Source organism: Chlorocebus sabaeus, chromosome 18 (assembly GCF_047675955.1).
Source record: "Chlorocebus sabaeus isolate Y175 chromosome 18, mChlSab1.0.hap1, whole genome shotgun sequence".
In the NCBI taxonomy this organism is placed as follows: Eukaryota; Metazoa; Chordata; class Mammalia; order Primates; family Cercopithecidae; genus Chlorocebus; species Chlorocebus sabaeus.
In genome coordinates, this window is record NC_132921.1 from 51,056,051 (window position 1) to 51,083,486 (window position 27,436).

At 40.6% G+C, this 27,436-nt stretch overlaps 1 protein-coding gene and 1 pseudogene across 2 annotated transcripts in view; one reads left to right on the top strand and one right to left on the bottom strand.

The window, feature by feature from the left end:
* The window catches only part of TRAPPC8 (trafficking protein particle complex subunit 8), a 112,492-nt gene that overhangs the window by 3,044 nt on the left and 82,012 nt on the right, over window positions 1-27,436 (top strand). For both annotated transcript variants that reach the window (XM_007974361.3, XM_007974360.3), the window contains exons 2-5: window positions 9,412-9,606; window positions 21,830-21,919; window positions 23,322-23,496; window positions 25,890-26,043. In XM_007974361.3, coding sequence (XP_007972552.3) covers window positions 9,412-9,606; window positions 21,830-21,919; window positions 23,322-23,496; window positions 25,890-26,043 — 614 coding nt within the window. The remainder of the gene's footprint in view (window positions 1-9,411; window positions 9,607-21,829; window positions 21,920-23,321; window positions 23,497-25,889; window positions 26,044-27,436) is intronic.
* LOC119618647 (U6 spliceosomal RNA) lies at window positions 2,639-2,731 on the bottom strand (annotated as a pseudogene).

Below are 27,436 nucleotides of genomic sequence, written 5' to 3' on the forward strand. Positions count from 1 at the left end.
TCTACATTCTTTCTTATTGCTTGGTCTTTGAAATTTGGTGTGCCTTTTATGCTTAACATCTCAATTTGTACTAGACACATTTCAGGTACTCAGTAGCCATATGCAGCTGGTACCTACTGTATTGGGCAGGCTCATTGTCAGTACACTTCTGATTTCCTTCAGGAAACTGGGGAAGATTAGGGAAGGAGTTTTTTTGTTTGTTTGTTTTTTGTTTTGAGACAAGGTCGTGCTCTGTTACCCAGGCTGGGAGGGCTGGAGTGCAATTGTACCACTGCAGCTCACTCACTCACTGCGTCTTAACCTCCCAGGTTCTAGCTATCCTCTTGTCTCAATCTCCCAAGTAGCTAGGACTACAGGCACATCATGCCATCATGCCTGGCTAATTTTTTTTTTTTTGAGACAGAGTTTCGCTCCCACTGCCCAGGCTGGAGGGCAATGGCACAATCTCAGCTCACTGCAACCTCTGCCTCCCGGGTTCAAGAGATTCTCCTGCCTCAGCCTCCTGAGTAACTGGGATTACAGGCATGTGCCGCCTGGCTAATTTTTAAATTTTTTGTAGAGATGGGGTTTCTCCTTGTTGCCCAGGCTCATCTCAAACCACTTCACCCGGCCTAGTGAAGGAGTATAATGAGTTGGACGTTAGTGGATAGGTAGACAGTTGGTAGAAAGCAAGAGGGCAGTCATTCCCTATGAAGGAGTGGTATGAAGTTAGAATGGTACGGGCAAAAGGTCTAAATTATGACTGAATGGTTGGGGAACAGGGAGGAAACTCTCTCTACTGGGGTACACAGTAGTAAGAGAGGATGCTTAGATAAAGGGAGGCGCTTGAATTCTAGGAAAGGGATTTGAGATTTTGTGTCTGATGGTAAGTGTGAGTAGATTCTTGAGGGTCTGAAACATTTGGACACTAATGAGTTGAGAGTTTTGGAGATAAGTCAGTTGTGTGGTTTATAAGGATAGATATAAGTAGATGCAAGTTTTATGTTTCAAGATGATCATGGACTATAGTGGTAGCATTAGAAATTTGGCAAAAAGGACTTAATTTTTCTTGGTTTTAGTTTTTTGCTGGTAAATACATTTTAGAATTCTTTGCCATCCAGAACAGGCTGCTTTTTGTCTCAAGTGTGGGGATTTTTCAAAGACAGTCTTTTTTTTTTTTTTTTTTTTTTGCGACGGAGTCTCGTTCTGTCACTGGGCTGGAGTGCAGTGGGGAGATCTTGGCTCACTGCAGCCTCTGCTTCCCGGTTTCAAGTGATTCTCCTGCCTCAGCCTCCCTAGTAGCTGGGACTACAGGCTCGCACCATCATGCTCAGCTAATTTTTTGATTTTTGGTAGAGATGGGGTTTCACCATTTTGGCCAGGATTGTCTCTATCTCTTGACCTCGTGATCTGCCCGCCTCGGCCTCCCAAAAGTGCTGGGATTACAGGCATGAGCCACCAAGCTAGGCAACAGCTTTTCTTTAGGAAGTGAGGCATGAATATATAATTTCAGGCAATGTAATGTAAGAATACAACTGACTAAAACAAGCTAACGTTTCCTTAGAGGGAGAAAAAAACGTTAAGAAGACTCAATTTCTGGCCTGTAGGTATGCCTTTACTTAGGGTAAAACTTTGCCTTGACTACTGAGATATCAAGTACAGTGCCAAGTATTGTCAGGAGACTTGTTTTTAGATTTTAGTAGAAAACACATGGTTTAAAGCTATACCGAAGAGATGGTTGATAGAAGAGATTTGAGAGGGTTGATAAAAGAGATTTGAGTACTATTTATGTGTAGTGCCTTCAAAATACAGTTTAGACTTTTGATGTATCACACAATGCAGAGCCATTTTGGGTTCCTTAGAGACATTTTAAAACTTGAAGAGTATTAAATTATGTTAAAATTAAATTAAAATATATAATTAAATTTATTATATGTATTTTCTGTGATTGTTATGCTTGATGTATGTTTGAGATTTAACGTAGTCATTATTTGACACAAACTTTGAGATCCTAATACTCGAAGAATTTCCACTGGCCATGTTTCAAAGAGTCGTGGTGTTAATCAAGCAAAAAACAACAAAAAATTAAAATTAAGCTTTATTGTTTTTGCTTAGTGATAGTTCTTTGATAGTTCTAAACAATGTTGCAATATATCATTTAGATGTTCTATAAGTTTTAAGAAAATGTCACTTAAACACTAACTTGGAAGTATGTGGGTTATATATTATTTTATTTTGAAATTAAGGTTATTAAAGGGATTAAAAAGTAGGCCAGGTGCAATGTCTTAGGCCTGTAACCTCAGCACTTTGGGAGGCTGAGGTGGATGATCACCTGAGGTCAGGAGTTTGAGACCAGGAAGACCAGCATGGCCAACGTGGCGAAACCCCATCTCTACTGAAAGTACAAAAATTAGCCTGGTGTGGTGGGCTCTTGTAGTCCTAGCTGCTCGAGAGGCTGAGACAGGAGAATCACTTGAACTCTAGAGGCAAAGGTTGCAGAGAGCCAAGATTTTGCCCCTGCACTCCAGCCTGGGCGACAGAGCGAGACTGTGTCTCAAAAAAACAGCAAAAAAGTAGACTAGGATATAACTTTTGAAGGCTATTTAATATCTCCAATTTTCTTAAATTTCTTTCTTTTTCTTTTCTTTTTGAATTCTTGAAAAGAAAAACATTGTGTGATCCTTGTTCAGGAGCTATGCTAATCTTCTCTGTATCATTCCAATTTTAGTATATGTGCTGCTCAAGTGAGCAGTTTTTTTAATTTTTAATTTTTAATTTTTTTTGAGACAGAGTCTCACTCTGTTGCCCAGGCTGGTCTCAAACTCCTTGGCTCACTTCAGCCTCAACCTTCTGGGCTCAAAACATCCTCCCACATCAGCCTCCCCAGTAGCTGGGGTTACAGGTGTGTACCACCAACCACACCTGGCTAATTTTTGTAGTTTTTGTAGAAATGAGGTTTTGCCATGTTGCCCAGCTGGTCTCAAACTCCTGGACTCAAGCCATTTACCCATTTTGAGCTCCCAAAGTGCTTTGATTACAGGCACAAGACACTGCGACTGGCCTGAAATTTCTTTCCTTTCCTTTTTTTTTTTTTTTTTTTTTAAAGAGTCTTGCTCTGTCACCTATGCTGCAGTACCGTGGCATAATCTTACCTCACTGCAACCTCTGCCTCCCATGTTCAAGCAGTTCTCCTGCCTCAGCCTCCTAAGTAGTTGGGATTACAGGCACGGGCCACCACTTTTGGCTAATTTTTGTGTTGTTAGTTGAGTCAGGGTTTTGCCATGTTGGCCAGACTAGTCTTGAACTCCTGACCTCAAGTGATCCACCTGCCTTCGGCCTCCCAAAGTGCTGGATTACAGGTATGAGCCATTGTGTGTGGCCCCTTAAATTTCTTTTAGTTGGAAATATTTCATCAATCTTAACTACCATGTTGATATAATGAAGTAATTAATCTCCATGGTGTGGAAGTACCAATTTTTTTTTTTTTTTTTTTTTTTTTTTTTTTTTTGAGGCAGAGTCTCGCTCTGTCGCCCAGGCTGGAGTGCAGTGGTGCGATCTCGGCTCACTGCAAGCTCCACCTCCCGGGTTCCCACCATTCTCCTGCCCCAGCCTCCCGAGTAGCTGGGACTACAGGTGCTCGCCACCTCGCCCGGCTAATTTTTTGTATTTTTATAGAGACAGTTTCACCATGCTAGCTAGGATGGTCTTGATCTCTTGACCTCATGATCCACCTGCCTCGGCCTCCCAAAGTGCTGGGATTATAGGCGTGAGCCACCGCGCCCAGCCATTGTTTTGTTTTACTTATTAATTTTTTGAGACAGGGTCTTTGTCACCTAGGCTGGATGCAGGGGGCATGATCATGGCTCACTGCAGCCTCAATCTCCTGGGCTCAAGCGATCATTCCACATTGGCCTCCTGCGTAGCTGGGATTACCAGGCTTGCACCACACACTTGGCTAATTAAAAAAAAATTTTTTTTTGTAGAGTTGGGGTTTTGCCATGTTGCCCAGGCTGTTCTTGAACTCCTGGACTCAAGTGATCTGCCAGCCTTGGCCTTCCAAAGTGTCGAGATTACAGGCTTGAGCCACTACACCCAGCCAGAGGGTTTTTTAATACGGTAAAGTTCTGTATGTATAAAGTATACAAGATCCTCCTACCTTAGCCTCCTGAGTAAGGTGTGTACCACCACACCCAGCTAATTTAAAAAAATGTATAGAGATGGGATCTCGGGCCGGGCGTGGTGGCTCACGCCTGTAATCCCAGCACTTTGGGAGGCCGGGGCGGGTGGATCATGACGTCAGGAGTTCGAGACCAGCCTGGCCAACATGGCGAAACCTTGTCTCTACTTAAAAAATTAGCTGGGTGTGGTGGCGGACGTCTGTAATCTTGGCTTCTTGGGAGTCTGAGGCAGGAGAATTGCCTGAACTTGGGAGGCAGAGGTTGCAGTGAGTTGAAATCGTGCCGATTGCACTCCAGCCTGGGTGACAGAGCAACACTCTGTCTCATAAAAAAAAAAAGAAATGGGGTCTCTCTCCCTCTGTTGTTCAGGCTCGTCTTGAATTCCTGCATGCAAGTGATCCTCCTGCTTTAGCCTCCTAAAGTGCTAAGAGTACAAGCTTGAGCCACTCACTGGGTACAGTGGGTGCAGTGGCTCAAGCCTATAATCACAGGCTTATTTATAAAGCGTGCTTTTTTTTTTTTTTTTTTTTTTGAGATGGAGTTTTGCTCTTATTGCCCAGGCTGGAGTGCAATGGCGTGATCTCGGCTCACCACAACCTCCGCTTCCCAGGTTCAAGCAATTCTGCCTCAGCCTCCCGAGTAGCTGGGATTACAGGCATGCACCACCACGCCTGGCTAATTTTGTATTTTTAGTAGAGACGGGGTTTGTCTGTGTTGGTCAGGCTGGTCTCGAACTCCCGACCTCAGGTGATCAGCCCGCCAAGGCCTCCCAAAGTGTTGGGATTACAGGCATGAGCCATTGCGCCCAGCCTAGCCTGTTGTCTTTATAAAGTTTTATATGCTGGGTAAAAGCATAAAAGGTGTCATTATTTTCAAAATACATTTTATTTATTTATTTATTTATTTATTTATTTATTTATTTATTTATTTTTGAAACAGAGCCTCGCTCTGTTGCCCAGGCTGGAGTGCCCTGCTGATGTGATCTCAGCTCTCTGCAACCTCTGCCTCCCGAGTTCAAGTGATTCTTCTGCCTCAGCCTCCTGAGTAGCTGGGACTACAGACGCGTGCCATCACACCTGGCTGGCTGGCTTGCTTGCTTATTTATTTATTTAGAGACAGAATTTCACTCTTGTTGCCCTAGTCTGCAGTGCAATGGCACAGTCTGCTCACTGCAACCTCTGCCTCCCAGATTCAAGCAATTCGTTTGCATCAGACTCCCGAGTAGCTGGGATTATAGGCATGTGCCACAACACCTGGCTAGTTTTTTATTTTTAGTAGAGATGGGGTTTCACCATATGGTCCAGGCTACTCTTGAACTCCTGACCTCGTGATCCAACTGCCTCAACCTCCCAAAGTGCTGTGATTACAGGTGTGAGCCACCATGCCCAGCCTGTTTGTTTATTTTTTATTTATTTAATCTTTTGAGATGGAGTCTCGCCTTGTCACCCAGGCTGGAGTACAGTGGCGCGATCTGGGCTCACTGCAAGCTCTGCCTCCCAGGTTCACGCCATTCTCCTGCCTCAGCCTCCAGAGTAGCTGGGACCACAGGCGCCCGCCACCTTGCCTGGCTAATTTTTTGTATTTTTAGTAGAGGCGGGGTTTCAGTATGTTAGTCAGGATGGTCTCGATCTCTTGACCTCGTGATCCGCCTGGCTCGGCCTCCCAAAGTGCTGGAATTACAGGCGTGAGCCCCCGTACCCAGCCTGTTTGTTTATTTTTATAGAGGCTAGGTCTTGCTATGTCGCCCAGGCTGGTCTTGAACTCCTGGGCTCAAATGATCCTCCTGCCTCAGTCTTGCAAAGTGTTAGGATTACAGGCATGAGTTTTGAGCCACCATGTGTGGCCCCCAAATACTTTTTATCAAAGAAACACCAGATGTTTTAGGTGCTCCCTTGAAAAAGTTGTTTGTGGTGAAATAAGTTTGCTTAAAGTAGCATGTGTTTGGGAGTATTACAGTTTGGTTTAGCAATTAAGGACTCTGGAAAGACCTGTTGTAAAGAGACCTTTAAAGACTTAATCCACTATTTCTCAAATTTATTTGAACATAGAATCATTCAGAAACATTCTTTACTTTTCTTAAGGAACCAGTATTCCATGGAAAATTCTGGGAAGTATAACTTCAAAATACAGTATTTAAGAACTTAAAAATGTAACAGTAGAGCTGAATTTCATTTTGAAATTGAGATGTTATATGATAAATAAATTCAGTGAAGTCTAAATATATTTACCTGAGGCTTTTGAATTTTTTGTGTCTGACTTAAGAGCATTTCACATTTCTCTTAAATCATTCTTTGCTCTTGCTTCATTAGATTGGGTTTCTGATATCCCAGTGTAACTTATCTGTTGTGTAACAAATTACCCCCAAAATGTGTACCTTAAAAGCATTTATTATTTCTCACTTCCTCTGGAATCTGGGAGTGGCTTAGCTGGGTAGCTCCAGTTCAGGGTCTCTCATGAGGTTGCAGTAGAGCTGTCAGCAGGGGCTACAGTCATCTGAGGCTGGAAGTTCTTTTTCCAAGCTCACTAATATGGTTGTTGGCAAGCCTCAGTTTCTCACTGGCTATTAGCCTGAAATCTCAGTTTTCTCACTCAGTTATAAGCTCCCTGAATGTTCCCATAGTGTGGCAGTTGGCTTCTCCCAAAACAAATAATTAAGAGAGAACCCAAGATGGAAGACGTAGGCTTTTAAAACTTATCTCAGAAGTGAAATACCATTGTTTTTTCTGTCTTCTGTTGGTTACACAGAATTACCTAGTAACTGATAAACCCACCTTGAATATAGGGCAAAACTAGAATATCCTTTTGTGTTAATACTTTTTTTCTAATTAAAATTTTTTTCCTGTGTTAACACTTATGAATACCAAAAGGTAGTTAAAGCGAAGTTTAATATACATATGACTACTTATGTTATTTGACAATTATGAAGCAACTTTATTTTGTTATTTATTTATTTATTTTTTGAGACAGAGTTTTGCTCTTTTTGCCCAGGCTGGAGTGCAATGGCGTGGTCTCTTGCTCACTGCAACCCCTGCCTCCCAGGTTCAAGCGGTTCTCCTGCCTCAGCCTCCAGAGTAGCTGGGATTACAGGCGCACGCCACTATGCCCGGCTAATTTTGTACTTTTAGTAGAGACAGGGTTTCACCATGTTGGCCAGGCTGGTCTCGAACTCCTGACCTCAAGTGATCTGCCTGCCTCAGCCTCCCAAAGTGCTGGGATTACAACAGTGAGCCACCGTGCCTGGCTGCTTGTATATTTTTTTTATATATATATTTATATTTACAATATAAATACACATTTGTACCACATACAGTATTTTAAAAATGTTTTTGAGTCTTTTTTTTTTTTTAAGTAAAAAATGTTAGAAATCAATAGAACACATAGGAAATTTAGAAAAGTCTGTATGGATATAACCTTATTTAAAATACAGGCAGGCCTCGATTTTGGTATAAGGCATTTTCCGTTGAGAAGAAAGTCATTCTTTATTTGTAGGTACCCAGACCACTTACTCAAAGTTGCCTCTTATTTGTATATGATGACCCGTGATGCAGTTGAATGGGTGATGTATCTGCTGCTGCTGCTATACTGCCTCCATTACATATTGTTGAGTGTGGTGCTTAGTGCTTTACAATTACTGTCTAACAATAGCTCACCCAAATCCCTAAAATGATCCTGTGAAGTAGATAGTAATCACATGTGCAGATGAGGAATTTGAAGCACAGAAGAGTTAAGTTGTTCAGGGTAACCCAGTTGATAAGTAGTGGGTTCGGATTTAAATTAAGGTCCAACTCCAAAAGCTGGGTGCTCAATTGTTATAATGGATTACTTTTTTTTTTTTTTTGAGACGTTGTCTCACTCTGTCGCCCAGGCTGGAATGCAGTGGTGCAATCTTGGCTCACTGCAACCTCCTCGTTCAAGTGATTCTCCTGCCTCAGCCTCCCCAGTAGCTGCGATTACAGGCACCCACCACCATGCCTGGCTAATTTTTGTATTTTTGTAGAGACAAGGTTTCATTGTGTTGGCTGGGCTGGTCTTGAACTCCTGACTTCAGGTGATGCACCCACCTTGACCTCCCAAAGTGCCGGGATTACAGGTGTGAGCCACTGTGCCCAGCCCTGTAATGGACTGCTTTTAATGCTACTGTGGAACATTTTGTCTGATTATGTGAAAAAATATGCTCACATTTTGTTCTGGTTCTGTCTACGACACTGTCTTCTTGCTGTGCCTCAGAACCTGTTCCCTGTCCTGAAGCTCTGAACTACTTACTGGTTATAAATTATATAGGCTGAAACAAGGACTATAGCACGGTGGAGGCAGGAAGTATTAGGGTGGTAAAAGGGATCTGGACAGTTTTTTGTTTTTGAGACCGAGTCTCTGTCACCCAAGCTACGGTGCAGTGGTGCAGTCTTGGCTCACTGCAACCTCCGCCTCCTGGGTTCAAGCAATTCTGCCTCAGCCTCCTGAGTAGCTGGGATTATAGGCTACCACCACCATACCCAGCTAATTTTTTGTATTTTTAGTAGAGACAGGGTTTTGTCATGTTGGCTAGGCCGGTCTCCATCTCCTGACTTCAGGCTATCTGTCTCGGCCTCCCAAAGTGCTGGTGATTATAGGCATGAGCCACCGCGCCTGGCCAGAGTTTTTTTTCAGTAGACTCTATTTTTTAACAGTTTTAGATGAATGGCAAATTTGAGCTGAAAATACAGAGAGTTTCTACATATCTCTTGCCCCTGCACATGCACAGCCTCCACCACAGCATTGTGCACTGGAGTGGCCATTGATTTTTATGAGAGTGAAAAAGAGGCTAAGAATGCAGGCCGACTAGGGAAAGCAGAAGGAAACCTAAGTGCAACATTTAACTCCCCTTCCTTTTTCCTTTTACTGCTTTTAGTGTTAATACCACAGGTCTTATGCTGCCTTGGACCAGCTTTAGTGTGAGGTGAGAATTACAGAAGTGGTCTGGAAAGTGGTTGGTTTCTGGCGACTCCAAACATAGTAGGAAAGGAAAGGACCTACAGTAGGAAAGCTGAGCAGTGGTGAGAGGGGAAGGAATCCTGCGGTTAATAAACTGTCTAGCTAGTCCTTTTGGTATATGAGGGAATGTTGTCAACCATTTATATTTCTGGAAGAATGTTCCACTTGGAATTCCTGGCTTCTGCTTTGTACATCCTTTTTGTTTGTAAACCATTAGCCCAATATTGGGTTATTATGCATTGTATAGAATTAATTTCAAGTTTTTTTCTTTTTTTCTTTAAAGTTCATATGAGAGATCCTAATAATCAACTTCACGTAATTAAAAATTTGAAGATAGCAGTAAGCAACATTGTCACCCAGCCACCTCAGCCTGGAGCCATCCGGAAGCTTTTGAATGATGTTGTTTCTGGCAGTCAACCTGCAGAAGGATTAGTAGCTAATGTGATTACAGCAGGAGATTATGACCTTAACATCAGTGGTATGTAACAAAGTTGATTGTTGTTTTTTGAGTGAAATTTCCTTTTGTTAGAAAAAGCGATTCTGTGACTTGGGAGATCATCAACATATATTTAAGAGCTTAGTAAGTGCTAGAGGCTGAGAATACAATGTTGAAAACAGTCCTAGGAACTTTGCCTATTTATTTTATTCCAGAACCTAAAGTAGTATCTAGAACATATGCATAATAAATGTTTGTTGAATGAAAGAACTAACAGTAAATTTAAAAATTTCTTCTGTGACATAAGTAATACTATAATTAAATAAAAGCATTAAGTTTATTGTATTTTTATCTTGCTTGGTGTTAAGTGGAGAAAATGTTTATAAAATATGTGTAACTATGTAATGTTTTGTGAGTACGTCTTTAACTTGAATGGTAAATGTTTTCATAACAAGATTGGTAGGTAAAATCATATATATACACATATGTATTTTATTTTTTTAATTAAATGTTTATAGAGGTTGGGGGGAATCTCATTATGTTCCCCAGGCTGGTCTTGAACTGCTGACCTCAAGTGATCCTCCTGCTTAGCTTCCCAAGTGCTGGGATTACAGGTGTGAGCCACTGTTCCCAGCCTGAAATTATATATTAATATGTGAAGTGAGTTAGTAGTATTTGGTTTAACTGTTTTCCAATATTAAAATGTCTTAATTGACATGGGGTAGATATTTTAGAGGGAAAATACTCAAAGTACATCATCAAATTGGCATATTTCAGCAGTCTAATAAAATAATCTTTTTAGGCCAGGATAATTTATAATCTAATACTTTAATACTTCCTAATATCATATTTAAAGATTTTCCTAAGCAGTCAGGTGTGGTGTCTTAAGCCTGTAATCCCAGCACTTTGGGAGGCCAGGGCAGGCGGATCACTTGAGGTTGGGAGTTCAAGACCAGCCTGGCCAACATAGTGAAATCCTGTCTCTACTAAAAATACAAAAATTAGCCGGGTGTGGTGGTAGGTGCCTGTAATCCCAGCTACTCAGGAGGCCAAGGCAGGAGAATCACTTGAACCCAGGAGGCAGAGGTCGCAGTGAGCCAAGATGGCACCATGGCACTCCAGCCTGAGCAAGAGAGTGAGACTCTGCTTTTTAAAAAAAAAAACAAAAAACAAAAACTTTTTCCTAAACATATGCGCAGAATTTGAAACGGACATATTTTAAGTCACCAAGTTAGTTGTTTTCCCTTGTATAGTTAAAAATATTTGTAGAATTATTTTGTTAAATGTTCTGTATTTTTTTCTTCTTTCTTTGCCTTTAGTTTTAATTCCAGCAAGATAAGTCAATTAGATAATTTTAAGTTGAGAATATTATGGTTATCTTTACCAGTCAAAAAAATCTGAATTTCAGGATATAGTATATAGTTGGACAGTTCCTACCATATGTTTTCAATATGAAGCAAAAATCTGGGTATTTCTTGGAAAAAAGAATAGAATTTGAACTGTTATTTTTCTCTCATCAGTGTTGTAGTGTGAAGGGCAATGAATCAAATGCCAGAGTGTCCAAGTTTTTATACTACCATAGTCATTAGTTAGTTAGATAACTTGAATAAGTCACTTAGTGTTTCCTTTTATTTTTATTTTTAGTATGTTTTGAGACAGGGTCTCACTCTGTTGCCCAGGCTGGAGTACAGTGGTGCTATCACAGTTCACTGTAGCCTCGACCTCCCTGGGCTCAGGTGATCCTCTCACCTCAGCCTACCAACCATGCCAGGCTAACATGTTTTTTTAAAAGAGACAAAGTCTCTCTCTCACACAGGCTGGAGTATAGTGGTGTAATCATTGTTCATTGCAGCCTTGAACTCCTGGACTTATGCAATCTTTTCACCTCTGCCTCCCAAGTAACTAGGACTCCAGCTGTACAATCACCATGCTTGGCTACTTTTAAATTTTTTTTGTAGAGACGGGGTCTCGCTATGTTCAAATGATCCTCTCACCCTGGCCTCTCAAAGTGTTGGGGTTACAGGCATGAACCACCATGCCCAGACAAGTGTTTCTGGGACTCTGTTTCCATCTCTGAAAACGGGAGTTTGGCTGGATTCTTTTTTTTCTTTTTTTGAGACAGCGCCCCCGCTGGAGTATGGTGGCGTCATCTCGGCTCACTGAAACCTCCACCTCCCAGATTCAAGCGATTCTCCTGCCTCAGCCTCCCAAGTAGCTGGGATTACAGGTGCCCACCACCACGCCTGGCTAATTTTTTGTATTTTTAGACGTGATGGGGTTTCACCATGTTGGTCAGGCTGGTTTCAAACTCCTGACCTCAAGTGATCCACTTGCCTAAGCCTCCTGAAGTGCTGGGATTACAAGCATGAGCCACCACTCCTGGCCTGGCTGGATTCTTTCTTAAGGCCTACCCTAGACCTTTATATGTGATTCTGTTTTGTGGGATCTTAACAATTTTGTTAGCCTTGCAACAAATATTTATTGATTTCTGCTGTATGCTTTGTATTGAGATACAGAGATGAACAAGACATGCTTTAAAGTTTATAATCTGGTAGGGAGACAAACATGTTAACCAGTAATTATAGTATGGTCTAATTTATCATATATTAATATCACAATGCATTGTAATAGAGCTGTGGCATATCTGGTATGCCAAAAGTGCTGAAGGGGCACAGAGAGGGGTTACCTATCATATTTAAAAAACGAAAGTATCTTTTTCTCTTATATTTCTTTTATTTATTTATTTATTTATTTATTTATTTATTTATTTATTTTTTCTTATTTTTAAGAGACAGTCTTACTTTATCACCCTGTCTAAGGCTGGTGTGCAGTGGTATGATCATAGCCCACTGTAACCTTGAACTCTTGAGCTCAAGGGGTCATCCCATCTCAGCCTCCTGAGTAACTGGGACTATAGGTGTGTACTGTGCTCGGCTAATTAAATTTGTTTTTTTTTTTGGTAGAGACAAGGTCTTGCTGTGTTTATTAGCAGGCTGGTCTTGAACTACTGGCCTCAAGTGATCCTCCTACCTTGGCCTCCCAAAGTGCTGGAATTACAGCTGTGAGCCACTGTGCCTGGCCTATATATTTTTAATTTAATTTAATTTTAATTTAATTTTATTTTATTTTCTGAGTCGGAGTCTCACTCTATTGCCCCGGCTGGAGTGTAGTGGCATGATCTTGGCTCACTGCAATCTCTTCCTCCTGGGTTCACACGATTCTTCTGCCTCAGCCTCCTGAGTTTCTGGGACTACAGGTGTGCACTACCACACCCGCCTAATTTTTGTGTTTTTAATGGAGAAGGGGTTTCGCCATATTGGCCACGTTGGTCTAAAACTCCTGACCTCAAGTGATCTGCCTGCTTCAGCCTCCCAAAGTGCTGAGATTACAAAGGCGTGAGCTACCACGCCTGGCCAAAAGTATCTTTTTCATACTGCAAATATTTTGCTAACCTCCAAAACCCATATACCTGTTACTTTTAAAAAATTTATCAAGGCCAGGCACAGTCGCTCAGGCCTGTAATCCCAGCACTTTGGGAAGCGGAGGTGGGAGGATCACTTGAGGCCTGGAGTTCAAGACCAGCCTGGACAACATATTGAGACCCCATCTGGACAAAAATTTCTTTTAAAAAATTAGCTGGTGGCGAGGCATGGTGGCTCACACCTACAATCCCAGCACTTTGGAAGGCTGAGGCGGGTGGATCACTTGGGATCAGGAGATCAAGACCAGCCGGGCCAACACAGTAAAACCCTGTCTCTACTAAAAATACAAAAATTAGCCAGCAGTGGGCAGCTGTGGTTCCAGCTACTTGGAAAGCTGAGGCAGGAGAATCACTTGAACCTGGGAGGCAGAGGTTGCAGTCAGCCGAGATCACATCACTGCACTCCAGCCTGGGCAACAGAGTGAGACTCCGTCTCAAAAAAAAAAAAAAAAAAAAAATTAGCCGGGTGTGGTGGTGTATACCTGTAGTCCAAGCCACTCAGGAGGCTGAGGTGGGAAGATCACTTGAGCCTGGGAGGTTAGGGGTGCAAAAACAGTGATTTTGCGACTGCACTCCAACCTGAGTGACAGAGCAAGACCCTGCCTCAAAAGAAAAATAAATTTATCAAAATGATATGTGTTCATAGACATAATGATAAAAAGACTTAAAGGAAAAAACAGCAGTGATCTGTACCTTGCCCCACCAATTTCTGTAGTCTTTTCCTCGGATATTGATTATGTGCTTCTAAGTAATATTTTTATATGGCTGTCTATGGCGTAGTAAGTTTTAGATTTAAATAAATTTTATTTATTGACTTCTCATTATCACTGATAAGGATTTGGCTTAATTACTCCTCATCCTTTTCCCTCCATCTCATAGTTTCTGGTTAATATTCACTGCTAATAATGTGACTAAATGTCGCTGACTTCTTCACTGCTTAGCCAGTTATTGGGCTTTCTAATACAGTATTTTGTGTTTTCAGGAGTTGGTAATTGTCTTTTTCAAAACATCTTGCTGCCGGGTGTGGTGGCTCACACCTGTAATCCCAGCACTTTGGGAGGCCGAGGTAGGTGGATCACCTGAGGTCAGGAGTTCGAGACCAGCCTGGCTAAAATGGAGAAACCCTGTTTCTACTAAAAAATACAAAAACAATTAGCCAGGTGTGGTGGAACCCAGGAGGTGGAGGTTGTAGTAAGCCGAGATCGCGCCATTGCGCTCTAGCTTTGACAGCAAGAGCGAAACTCAGTTGCCAAAAAAAAACACCACACACACAAAAAAACACAAAACATCTTGCTCCGTTCTTTGTGTCTGTTGCTAGTCTCTCAGACTTCTTCAATTGGATTTTCTACTTTTGAGATTAATTTGTCAAATTACGCATTTATCAGGAGCTCCTTCAAGAAATCTCTCTTGTTACTACATACATTTTCATTAAGGGTGATATCATTCCTATGTGGTAAAAATTGGTCCTTAGGGGACAAAAATGTCTTAGCTATTATAATGGCTCTCCAAAGGGTCTCCATGCATAAATAGATACACGATACAATTGTGGTGTTATTTAAAAAAAACACTTTGGTCAGGGGAAAGGATTGATTAGGAAGAAGCTCTAAAACACAGAGAATATGATGAAATAAAATTTGGGAAATGGTGTTCAATTTTATGTTGGACTGTTTGCTGTCCAAGGCCCACTCCACAGCTGTCATCCTGAGGATTTCCTTCCCTTCACTTCTCTGTAGTATTTCATTTATATATATATTTTTGTATATTTCCTTAATCTGGTGAAGGACATCTCTAGTAGCTTCCTGAGAACGGGTGCTTGGAAAATAAAATTTTTGAGGAATGAATGTTGGAAAGTTTTCTTATTTTATATAGTTGATCGATGATTTGACTGTGTACATTGCTATAAATCATTTTCCTCAGAATTGATCCACTTTCTTTTAGCTTCAAGCATTGCTCTTAAAAAAGCTAGAAGCCATTATATATATTACCCCCAACCCTCCAGCTTTTAGAAGTTTTTGAAGGTCTTTATCCCTGCTATTTTGCAATTTCATGTTGGGGGTTATAACTCCTTTTTCACTTACTTTACTGGACAGCTTCTTTTGACAGTCTGATCATGCACTTTTTAGTCCTTAGAAACTGTCTTGTTTTTCTTAAATTTCTCCCCTATTGTTTTCTCTGTTCTTTCTGAAACTACTGTTAGTTGGATGTAGAACTTCCTGAGTTGGTCCTCTAATGTTGTTACCTTTTTTTCTCAAATTGTCTATCTCTGTCTTTTTGTTTTATTTTTCTGGGTATGAATATCCTTAACTTTATCTTCTGACCCTTCTATTGAAGTTTTAATGTTTGATGTTTTTTTGTGGTTTTTTTGGAGCTATTTTCTTCTCTAGATTTTCCTTTATTATGCCATCCTATTCAGGTTTTATGTTATAGTATCTTAACTCTGAAGATAGTAATAAATTGTTGGCTGTTTGTTTTTAAGTTTTCTTCTATCCTGTGCCTTTTTTTTTCATTCATATTATTTTTATTTGTTTTGATTTTTTCATTTTGGACACTTACCTCAAATGTTTGGTAAAAACCATGCATTATTTTCTATTTCAAATTGAGACATTAAAACTCTGACTGAGTATAAGAAAACTTACCAGTTAGTAGACTTCTTTATTGGGTGGTAAGGCTAAGAATAGGTTTAAGCGTTGCCCAATTTTTATGGCTTACAGTTTTTTTTCCTTTGAGGCCATTTAGTTTATCCAGAGAAGGATTCTCAAATCTGCCTCTGGCTATCTGTGTCCTGGGCCTTTTTTTTCTTTTGAATTGGTTTGTCAGATCATTTATAGGAACAATGTAGTTATGATTTGGTTGTAGGAGATTGTTTTATCTAATTATATTACTTGCATTCTCAGGTCCCTGCCAGCATCTCCTCATATGGGAGGATTGATTGCTATTTGCATTTAAAAGCAGGTACAGGCAATTACTGTAGCTTATTAACTCTTCAGGCAGATTTTTTTTTTTTTTTTGAGACTGAGTTTCCCCCTTGTTGCCCAGTCTGGAGTGCAGTGGTGTGATCTTGGCTCACTGCAGCCTCCACATCCTGGGTTCTGCTTCAGGCAGATTAAAAAAAAAATTATTATTATTTGTATTTTCAGTAGAGACAGGGTTTCATGATGTTGGCCAGGCTGGTCTTGAACTTCTGAACTCAAGTGATCCACCTGCCTTGGCCTTCCAAAGTGCTGGGATTACAGGTGTGAGCCACCACTCCCAGCCATTTTTTTTGTTGTTGTTGGTGGGGAGGGATGGAGTCTTGCTCTTTTGCCCAGACTGAAATGCACTGGCGCGATCTTGGCTCACTGCAACCTCTGCCTCCTAGTTCAAGTAGTTCTCCCTGCCTTAGCCTCCCAAACAGCTGGGATTACAGGCGCCCACCACGACATCCAGCTAATTTATATATATATATTTTTTGAGACGGAGTCTTGCTCTTATTGCCCAGGCTGGAATGCAATGGCGTGACCTCGGCTCACTGCAACCTCCGTCTCCCGGGTTCAAGCAATTCTCCTGCCTCAGCCTCCGAGTAGCTGGCATTATAGGCACCCGCCACCATGCCTGGCTAATTTTTTGTATTTTTAGTAGAGATGAAGTTTCACCATGTTGGCCAGGCTGGTCTCAAACTCCTGACAACAGGTGATCCACCCATCTCAGTCTCCTAAAGTACTGGGATTACAGGCATGAGCCACTACACCTGGCTAATTTTTGTATTTTTTAATAGAGGCGGGATTTTGCCATGTTGGCCAGGCTTGTCTTGAACTCCTGACCTCAGGTGATCACTCACCCACCTTGGCCTCCCAAAGTGCTGGGATTACAGGCATGAGCTACCACACCTGGCCTTATTTTTAAAACTAGAAGCGGGGTCTCACTATGTTACCCAGACTGGTCTCCAACTCCTGGGCTCAAGTAGGATAAACTACACACCAGAAGAACAGTTTTTTTTTTTTTTTAAGCTGCTTTCCCTTTTACTGTAAGGGACCTCCTTTCAACTTTATTTTTATGTTGGCCATAAAGACTGAGAATGATATATGATGAAGTACTAAGTTAATTTTAGTAAAATTTCATTATAATAGAATAATATTCTTTGGAGATCATAGAAAAGTGGTTTTATCCATTTTAATAAGGTACTAATTCTTACATATTCAGATGTATGCTTCTAATTTTCACCATTAATATGAGTCAGCATACTTTTCATTCATTCTGTTAAAGAAATAGATGTTAGATATTTACCTCATAAACTTAACAGTGCTGTGTTTTCTTCAGATCGGTCATTGAAAGCTGCTGTTCCTTGGTACAGTAATTGGAATGACACATTGCTGGAGTTGAAAGTCTTTGTTATATACAGGGATTTCTTGTGATGGTCTCAGTTTTCTAGATTTTTCTCGCTTACTTCGTATCTATTGTCTTTTTTTCCCACTTACGTACTGTTTTGTATTTGTCCCAATTGACATGTCTAATTTTTCTAAAATGAGAAAGGTCTAATGATGCTTTTTCAACTTTTATCTATTTTATCATCCATTATCCTGTTTACTCTTACATGTTTATCTATTAAATCCAAGCATTGTCTTTGAATGGTATATTTTGGGCTGCATCTTATTTTAAAAGGAAGGAAGAGCATATTACCTTTCCTTACCAAAACGGTATACTCTGCATGGTTTTTATTTTTATTTTTATTTTTTTTGAGGCAGGGTCTCATTGTGTTACCCAGGCTGGAGTGCAGTGGCTCCATCTTGGCTCACTGCAACCTTTGCCTCCTGGGCTCAAGTGATCCTCCTACCTCAGCCTCCTGAGTAGCAGGGACTACAGGTGTGGGCCACCATGCCCGGTTAATTTTGCATTTTTTGTAGAGATGAGGTTTTCTCATGTTGCCCAGGCTGGTCTCGAACTCCTGGGCTCAAGTGATCTGCCTGCCTCGGCCTCCCAAAGTACTGAGATTATAGGCGTGAGCCACTGAACATGGCCAGAAAACTTTAGTAGGAAAATATGGTTGCTATTTCAATTCCGGACAAAGAACATGTAGAGATGTAAAGGGGTATGAGGAAAATAGTGATTTTTATCCCAAGATAAGTGCAAGAAAATTTTTTCTTCTTTGTTCGTTTTGAGGCAAGGTCTCACTCTGTCGCCCAAGCTGGAGTGCAGAGGCGCCATCTCGGCTCACTGCAGTTTTGACCTTCCGGGTTCAAGCGATCTTCCCACCTTAGCCTCTCGAGTAGCCAGCACTACAGCCTCATGTCCCACTCCCGAGTAATTTCTGTACTTTTTGTAGAGACGGGGTTTACTATGTTTCCCAGGCTGGTCTCTGACTCCTGGACTCCAGTGATCCCTCTGCCTCAGCTTCCCGAAGTGCTGGGATTACAGGTGTGAGCCACTACACCCAGCCACAAGCTACCAGTTACTACTAGTATTTAGAAAGTTATTATTTCAATTTAAGAGTATGTCTGTGTATGTCTGTATGTGTATGTATTTTGCTTTTTAATTTATTTTTCATTATGTGTACATTCACATAGTTTCAAAGTCAAAACTATATAAAGCAAGATAGAGAGGCTTGTCCTCTATTCATGTCGCTTCTTTTTTTTTCCCTCAAACACGTAGACCTATTTAAAATGCAATAAAAATCTAATTACAGTTAACTCTTTTAGTGCTTTTATGATGAACTTTAAGAAATAAATGACAGTTTGGGGTTTAATTCTTCTTTTGTCTTAAAGAGGCAGAAGCACTCATGTAATATAGTTTTCAAAAGATCTTTTGCGTAATTAGGGGGAACAATTGATAAATTTGATTTTATTCAATTTTCAGGCAATAAGAAAGCGCCATAAACATTTTGAATTTCCCCTTCATTTCTTCCTCTAAATATATATGTAATTGGATAATTTCATCCTGAGAGCAGAACCCAGATGCAAGAAAATCAAAGAGTAATAAATGAAATATTTAATCACATTCCCTTTTCCAGAAGGTGAAATGAGAAAGCTACATTATACATTGCAGAAGGCTCCAAGGCTGACGATGTGGATTAGAGGCTTTTCTGACTGAATCAAATCTCAAAGATACGTTTTTTTTTTGAGACGGAGTCTCGCTCTGTCATCCAGGCTAGAGTAATGCAGTGGTGCGATCTCCGCTCACTGCAGCCTCCATCTCCCGAGTTCAAGCGACTCTCTTGCCTCAGTCTCCCGAGTAGCTGGGATTACAGGCATGCATCACCCCACCCACTCAGATTATTTTGTATTTTTAGTAGAGACAGGGTTTCTCCATGTTGGTCAGGCTGGTCTCAAACTCCTCACCTCAGGTAATCCGCCCGCCTCAGCCTCCCAAAGCGTTGAGATTGCAGGCATGAGCCACCGCGCCTGGCCTAAAGATCTCTTTATTCTACAGGACTTGGTAGATCCCTCTCCTTTCTTATCTCTCTTCTTTCTTTTCTCTCTTGTATAGATAATTAAATGTAGTAGATTTATTCTATTACTTCTCTTTGAAACTATAAGCAAATATAGGTATGGCTGTTCATATTTTCCTTTTCTTGCACAAAAATGCATACTTTTCTGCTGTCGCTTTTTTCACTTAATATATCTGGAAGAGCACTTCGTTGTAATATGTAGAGATTTCTCCCCATTCTTTTACAGCTGCTAATGTATCTTTTTAATGGATGGGCCATAATTTATTTACACCTCAAGAGAATGCTGGGACTGAAGATGTGCACCACCACGCCCAGCTAATTTTTTTTTTTTTTTTGAGACAGAGTTTCGCTCTAACATGTTGGTTTCACCATGTTGGCCAGGCTGGTCTCAAACTCTTGACCTCAAGTGATCCACCTGCCTTGACCTCCCAAAGTGCTGGGACTACAGGCATGAGCCACCGTACCCAACCTCCAAAGTGTTAGGATTACCGGTGTGAAGCATCATGCCCTGCCTATTTCCTCTTTTATAACAATGAACATGAAATCGTGATAGTAGTTGCTGTCCTAATCAGACTATATGTAATATATGGGTCATTCTCATGAGGCATTGGCTGGAGTTAAAATTTCTGTGTATTTGGAACCAGGTTAGAATGCTATTTGGTTAAGATGAATGACTTTTTCTTCAGCCCTTCCATTTGTTTAATATAGTATTATAATGTAAGCAGAAAGAATATATTTGCTGTTTTCAGTGGTTAAGATGAAAGCAAAAGGAATATAAGGTTTGATAATCAGCATAAATCAGCATAGGAATGGAGTCCTTTTAGTAAAACTGTGATATAGATAATCTGCTTAAAACCTAATGAAACCACTAAGTTTTACATAAGTTCAAATAGAAAGAATAGTTGTGATACAAAATACTTGATGTGGAACAAGAGAGTTGACTTTTTAAGAATCACATTATATACGTTTATACAAACAATGAAAATACACTTCTTATATTTGATTATAAGGTAAGTGTACTTTGAAATTTCATTTAAAGAGGCTTTGTTAGTGTCATATTCAAGTAATCAAATTACAAAGTAAGATTTATCAACCATACCACCATTTACATTTTGAGCTAGATACTTCTTTATTGTGGGGACTGTCTTGTCTTGTCTTGTAAGATGTTTTGCATTATACCTGACCTCTTTGATACCAGTAGCATAACCCACCTACCCCAGAACCGATAATGAAAAATATCTTTTTTTTTTTTTTTTTTTTTGAGACGGAGTCTCGCTCTGTCACCTGGGCTGGAGTGCAGTGGCCAGATCTCAGCTCACTGCAAGCTCCGCCTCCCGGGCTCACGCCATTCTCCTGCCTCAGCCTCCCGAGTAGCTGGGACTACAGGCGCCCACCACCTCGCCCGGCTAGTTTTTGTATTTTTTAGTAGAGACGGGGTTTCACCGTGTTAGCCAGGATGGTCTCGATCTCCTGACCTCATGATCCGCCCGTCTCGGCCTCCCAAAGTGCTGGGATTACAGGCTTGAGCCACCGCGCCCGGCCTTGAAAAATATCTTGAGAAGTTGCCAGATGTTTCCTAGGGGTCAAAATCATGCTTAGTTTAGAACCTCTATGCTAAGTGTTATTTCTGAAAAGGATCTACTTATGGCAGTGTGATTAGTGGCAGGGTCACAGAACTTGAGTTCTAAAGAAATAATCTCTTTACTCATGTAGGTAATATTTAGAGCATTAATAGGTAAGTAGGTTGTGGGAACACTAGGTTTGGGAATAATTCAATTTTATTTTTGCAAATATATATATACTCTCATGAATATATGAATATATTCTCGTGTGAATATATTCTTGTGAATGGCTTAAAAGGTATGTGTACATATATACTCAGTTTATTATTATTAGTAGTAGTATTATTTTGAGATGGAGTCTCCACCCAGGCTGGAGTGCAGTGGTGTGATTTCGACTCACTGCAACCCCCACCTCCTGGGTTCAAACAGTTTTACTGCCTCAGCCTCCTGAGTACCTGGGATTACAGTCACGTGCCACCACGCCCAGCTAACTTTTGTATTTTTAGTAGACACACAAGGTTTCGCCATGTTGACCAGGCTGGTCTCGAACTCCTGACCTCAGGTGATCCACCCACCTTGGCCTCCCGAAGTGCTGGGATTGCAGGTGTGAGCCACCATGCCAGGCCCTATACACAGTTTATATGTACACACACGTACATCTGAAAGCGCAGGTGAAAAATGCTTTGTTTACTGTTAGAAATTATTTTTTTACACCTTTTAGGAATATGGACTTGAAATTTTGTCTGTTGTAAACTGATTCTATTGAAGAATTTTAACTGTTTTGTATATTGTTAATTTTAGCCACTACTCCGTGGTTTGAGTCTTACAGAGAAACCTTTCTTCAGTCGATGCCAGCATCGGATCATGAATTTCTGAACCACTATTTAGCATGTATCCTTTGACATTTATGTTCTCCTAAAATCAAATGTTTTGGAAATTATTAATCTCAGAAATAGTTAATGAAGGGAAAATTGTTGAAGATATAGAGAATAAATTATTTTTTATTGATTGATGATGCATGGAGTCTTTGTTATTTTGTTAAATGGCCTCCTAGATATAGGACTGCTATAACAATTTTTTAACCAGTTTATTTTTTGGTTGTAAAATAAGACTACAGAGGGCTTGCTTGTTTTTCTTTATCCCCCTAGCTTGAATATTTCATGCTTAATAAGTTTTTTAGCTATTTGAGAAAGAAAATGTAAACAATGTTAACTGCTTTCGCTGATTGCTTCAGAATTGACTGCTTATCCTAAGACTCATGAAAAGTAATTTTGGATATTTTTAGTAATTTTTTAATGGGTGTTCTTTTTTATGATTGTGGCTTAGTTTTCTTAATGCGGTTACTGACGAAAGTTAAGAGGTAGGATGAAATTTGTAACTGCAGTGAGATAGAATGGAGAGAAGCCAGATGCAGCAGAATTCATTCTGCTGAAGCTGTACAGTTGTCCATTTTTATTTTTATGAGTTTCCTTATTATGTATATAAAGGCCTAAAAAACTGTCAACAGAAACATCTGTTAGAATTATCTGGAGTAGGCCGGGCGCGGTGGCTCACGCCTGTAATCCCAGCACTTTGGGAGGCCGAGGCGGGCGGATCACAAGGTCAGGAGATCGAGACCATGGTGAAACCCCGTCTCTACTAAAAATAGAAAAAATTAGCTGGGCGCAGTGGCGGGCGCCTGTAGTCCCAGCTACTCGGGAGGCTGAGGCAGGAGAATGGCGTGAACCCGGGAGGTGGAGCTTGCAGTGAGCCGAGATTGCACCACTGCACTCCAGCCTGGGCGACAGAGCGAGACTCCGTCTCAAAAAAAAAAAAAAAAAAAAAAAAAGAATTATCTGGAGTATTGAATTATTTGGAGCGTTGGAGAAATTATTTTGTGCTTGCAGTGAAAACCTGTGAAATTGGATTACCTGAGAAAATATCGCTGGGAGCGGTGGCTCATGCCTATAATCCGAGCACTTTGGGAGGCCAAGGTGGGCTGATTACCTTAGGTCAGGAGTTCAAGACCAGCCTGGCCAACATGGTGAAACCCTGTCTTTACTAAAAATACAAAAAATTAGCTGGGTGCAGTGGCTCGCACCTGTAATCCCAGCTACTCTGGATGCTGAGGCAGGAGAATCGTTTGAACCTGGGAGGCGGAGGTTGTGGTGAGTCGAGATCGTGCCACTAGCACTGCAGCCTGGGCTAACGAGACTTTGTCTCAAAAAAAAAAAAAACTTAAAGTTTATCTCAATAGGACAATATTTATCATTGAGTAATAAGCGATAATTACCTTAATAATATGGTTTACAAGGTATGTTGGTAGCGTCATCTAGTGAAGCTGAACCTGTGGAACAGTTTTCAAAGTTGTCACAAGAACAGCATCGAATTCAGCACAACAGCGATTATTCCTACCCCAAGTGGTTTATACCAAATACACTTAAATACTATGTACTTTTACATGATGTAAGTGCAGGAAATGAACAAAGGTAAGTTTTTTTTTTAATTAAAAATTTTTTCCAGTTAAATGATTTTACATTAATTTGGAGATAGCTTGTTTACGTTTTGGATTTATTTTTGATACAAGAATGTAAAAGTTTAATGTGAATTTTATTAATAAAGCATTTAACTTTGTTTTATCCTGGCATTATATTCAACAGCCAGGTTTTTTTTTATGTTAGGTTTCTTTTTTTTTTTTTTTTTTTTGAGACAGGGTCTTGCCCTGTCACCCAGGCTGGAGTGTAGTGGCATGATCTTGGCTCACTGCAACCTCTGCCTCCCGGGTTCAAGCGATTCTCCTGCCTCAGCCTCCTGAGTAGCTGGAATTACAGGCGCCCGCCACCACGCCGAGCTAATTTTTGTATTTTTAGTACAGGTGGGGTTTCACCATGTTGTCCAGGCTGGTCTTGAACTCTTGACCTCAGGTGATCCGCCCACCTCAGCCTCCCAAAGTGCTGGGATTACAGGCGTGAGCCACCGCGCCTGGCGCCCCCCACCTTTTTTTTTTGATAGGGTTTCACTCTGTCACCTGGGCTGGAGTACAGTGGCACGATCTTGACTCACTGCAGCCTCTGTGCTTCCTGAGTTCCAGCAATTCTCCTGCCTCAGCCTCCCGGGTAGCTGGGATTACAGGCACATGCCACCATGACTGGCTAATTTTTGAATTTTTAGTAGAGGTGTTGTTTCACCATGTAGGCCAGGCTGCTCTGGAACTCCTGACTTCAGTTGATCTGCCCGCCTTGGCCTCCCAAAGTGGAAGGATTACAGGCATGAGCCACCGCACCTGGCCTTATGTTAGATTTCATATGCTTACCTACACTTTCTTTTTAATGTGTGATTCTTACAGTCTGTACAGAAACACTTGTCATTTCACAACTGTAGATCTTAGCTGTTATTTCTGGTTTTATATAAAATTATTTATCTTTCTTTGTTCTTTTCTGCTTCCCAGTTTTCCTCTCACTTTTCACTTCCTGACTTGCTTATAGGCACTTTTTCACAGTCCACTTTCTTGTGACTTCATATTTACAGCCTTGATATTTTTCATAGTCTTAGAAATATTCAAATTTTTTAAATGTTTCCTTTAATATTCATTATTTGTTGTTAGCAGTAGTCCTTTTGTATTCGGGATATGTGAATAGATTGTCTTTAAAAATAAAATAAATTCTTGAAAAATAAGGTAAACACAGTAATTTTACTTGTATGGCTTTGGAGCTTATTTTGGGTTTTGATTCAAGGTGTGGAGCAGATTAATGTTTTGTCTGAAACTATTCTGATGCCTTAGTGCCACTGAAGAAATGTAGTGTAATAATTATTACCTGCCCTTGTTCTGAGCATGGACCACCATCTTTTTATTAAATTTTCCTCTGTAGAGCCAAATAATTACTCTGAAGATTTCTAATCTTTAGGATATTTTGAAATGTCTGTAACATGTTGGATAAGGTGTACTACTCTATTAATAGAAAAAATTTGAAATGACTATATTAGAATTAGTTTATGTCAGTTGAATTTGGAGTGTGTCTTCTGTATTGAACGGTTGTAACTAGGATATTTGAGGTAATTCAAGTATCAAATGAATGGTTCTTAGATTTAGCAGTATCATTAGTAATGTAAGCAGGAGTTTGCTTTATTGTCCTTGAGTGTGTGTACACACACACACATCTGTATTTATACAAATTTTCTATGACTATTTTACTTATCCAGCCATAATTTTTTAGTGCTAGACTTGTTGCTTACATAGTATTAGTATTTGCATTTGAATGTGCTCTAAAGTTTTCCAGGTTTTTTTTTTTTTTTTTCTTGTTTTTCCTCCTTTTTTTTTTTTTGAGATGGGAGTCTCACTTTGTTGCCTAGGCTAGAGTGCAGTGCCTGGGCTCAAGCAGTCTTCCCACCTCAGCCTCTTGGGCAGCTGGGACCACAGGTGTGTGCCACCATTACTGGTTAATTTTATTTTTGGTAGAGATGGGGTTTCCCTGTGTTGCCTGGGATGGTCTCTAACTCCAGTCCCACCTTGGCCTTCCAAAGTGCTGGGATTATGGGCGTGAGCCACACGCCAGGTCAAAACAGTTGTTTTGTTTGCTGTAGTTCCCGCTCAATCTAGTTTGACCACCAGAGCTCTCTCTTTGAATAACATAGAGGAGTTTATCTTGCAGAATTTTATTCCATGGAACACACTTTGATAACTGCTTTAAGGTGGTATCTAAGCTAGCTAAATTTCAATTGCGATCATGATTTTTGTTTTAGCTTTTAGGTTATTCTGTCCTAATTTTCTGTTCTGCCTTTTTTGGGGATTATTTTAATGTTATTTTTGTACTACTTTAGTATCTGTTATTGCCTAAGGCCTACTCCTCTTTTACTTCAGATTTTTTTCCATTTTCTGTTTTAGAGCTGAATCAATTTATGAAGAAATGAAACAGAAATATGGAACTCAGGGTTGCTATTTACTTAAAATTAATTCTCGAACATCTAATCGAGCATCGGATGAACAGATACCAGATCCTTGGAGTCAGTATCTCCAGAAAAATAGTATTCAAAACCAGGTATATGTAAAAAATAAAATAAAATGAAGCAAACCACAAAAACTATACTTCAGTTTTTACATTTTGGTTTAACTAGTATAATTATTAATTATGTGGAATCTGGTCAGTTTTCATCTGTCAGAAGTGAGCTCTTAGATCAGTGGTTTAAAACTTTTTAACAAACTACAGTAATCCCTTATGTGCACTCTTTTCAGGTGTGTAATATCAGTGTGAATTGATCTTTTTGTTTTTTGTTTTTGAGACAGTGTCTTGTTCTGTCGCCCAGGCTAGAGTGCAGTGGTGTGATCTCAGCTCACTGCAACCTCCGCCTCCCAGGTTTAAGTGATTCCCCTGCCTCAGCCTCCCAAGTAGATGAGATTTACAGGCACATGCCACCATTCCAGGCAAATTTTTGTATTTTTAGTAGAGGTGAGGTTTCACTATATTGGCCAGGCTGGTCTCGAACTTCTGACCTCAAGTGATCTGCCCGCCTTAACTTCCCAAAGTGTTAGGATTACAGGTGTGAGCCACCGTGCCTGGCCTGATCTCTTTCTTAAAAGATGAAAAGTGAATTACACATTAAGAATTGAATTAGATAGGCTAGACATGCAGAATAGAATTTTTGACTTGTCCGTTTAATTCATTATGAATGCCTACAGTCAATTCTTTATTATCTACATGCTCTGGGGTTGCTCCCTACATTTTCTTTTCTTTTTCTTTTTCTTTTTTTTTGAAACAGAGTCTCACTCTGTCACCAAGGCTGGAGTGCAGTGGCGTGATCTCAGCTCACTGCAACCTCCACCTCCTGGGTTCAAGCGATTCTCCTGTCTCAGCCTCCTAAGTAAATGGGGTTATAGGCATCCACCACCCACCACCACGCCTGGCTAATTTTTTTTTTTTTTTTTTTTTTGGAGATAGAGTCTCGTTCTGTTGCCCAGGCCGGGGTGCAATGGTGCGATCTTGGCTCACTACAACCCTCTACCTCTCAGGTTCAAGCAGTTCTCCTCTTTCAGCCTCCCAAGTAGCTGGCACTTCAGGTGCACACCACTACGCCCAGCTAATTTTTGTATTTTTAGTACAGAGAGGGTTTCACCATATTCGTCAGGGTGGTCTCGAACTCTTGACCTCAGGTGATCTGCCTGCCTTGGCCTCCAAAATTGCTAGGATTATAGGCATGAACCATCCTTCCCAGCCTCCTTCCTACCTTTTCAACATGCTTTTATAGCCACCTTCGGGAACTCATACTTTTTAGGTGGATGGGCATTTCCCTCCAACTTTCCCTGATTTCCCTTCTTTCTGTACTCTCAGGAGTTACTGTTTCTTAATACTCCTTTCTTAACCTCGAGTTCTGGAATAAGATTGATTGTCCTGTTGACTTAAGTTGATTTGATGTTTTGTCAGAATTCTAAGGTAC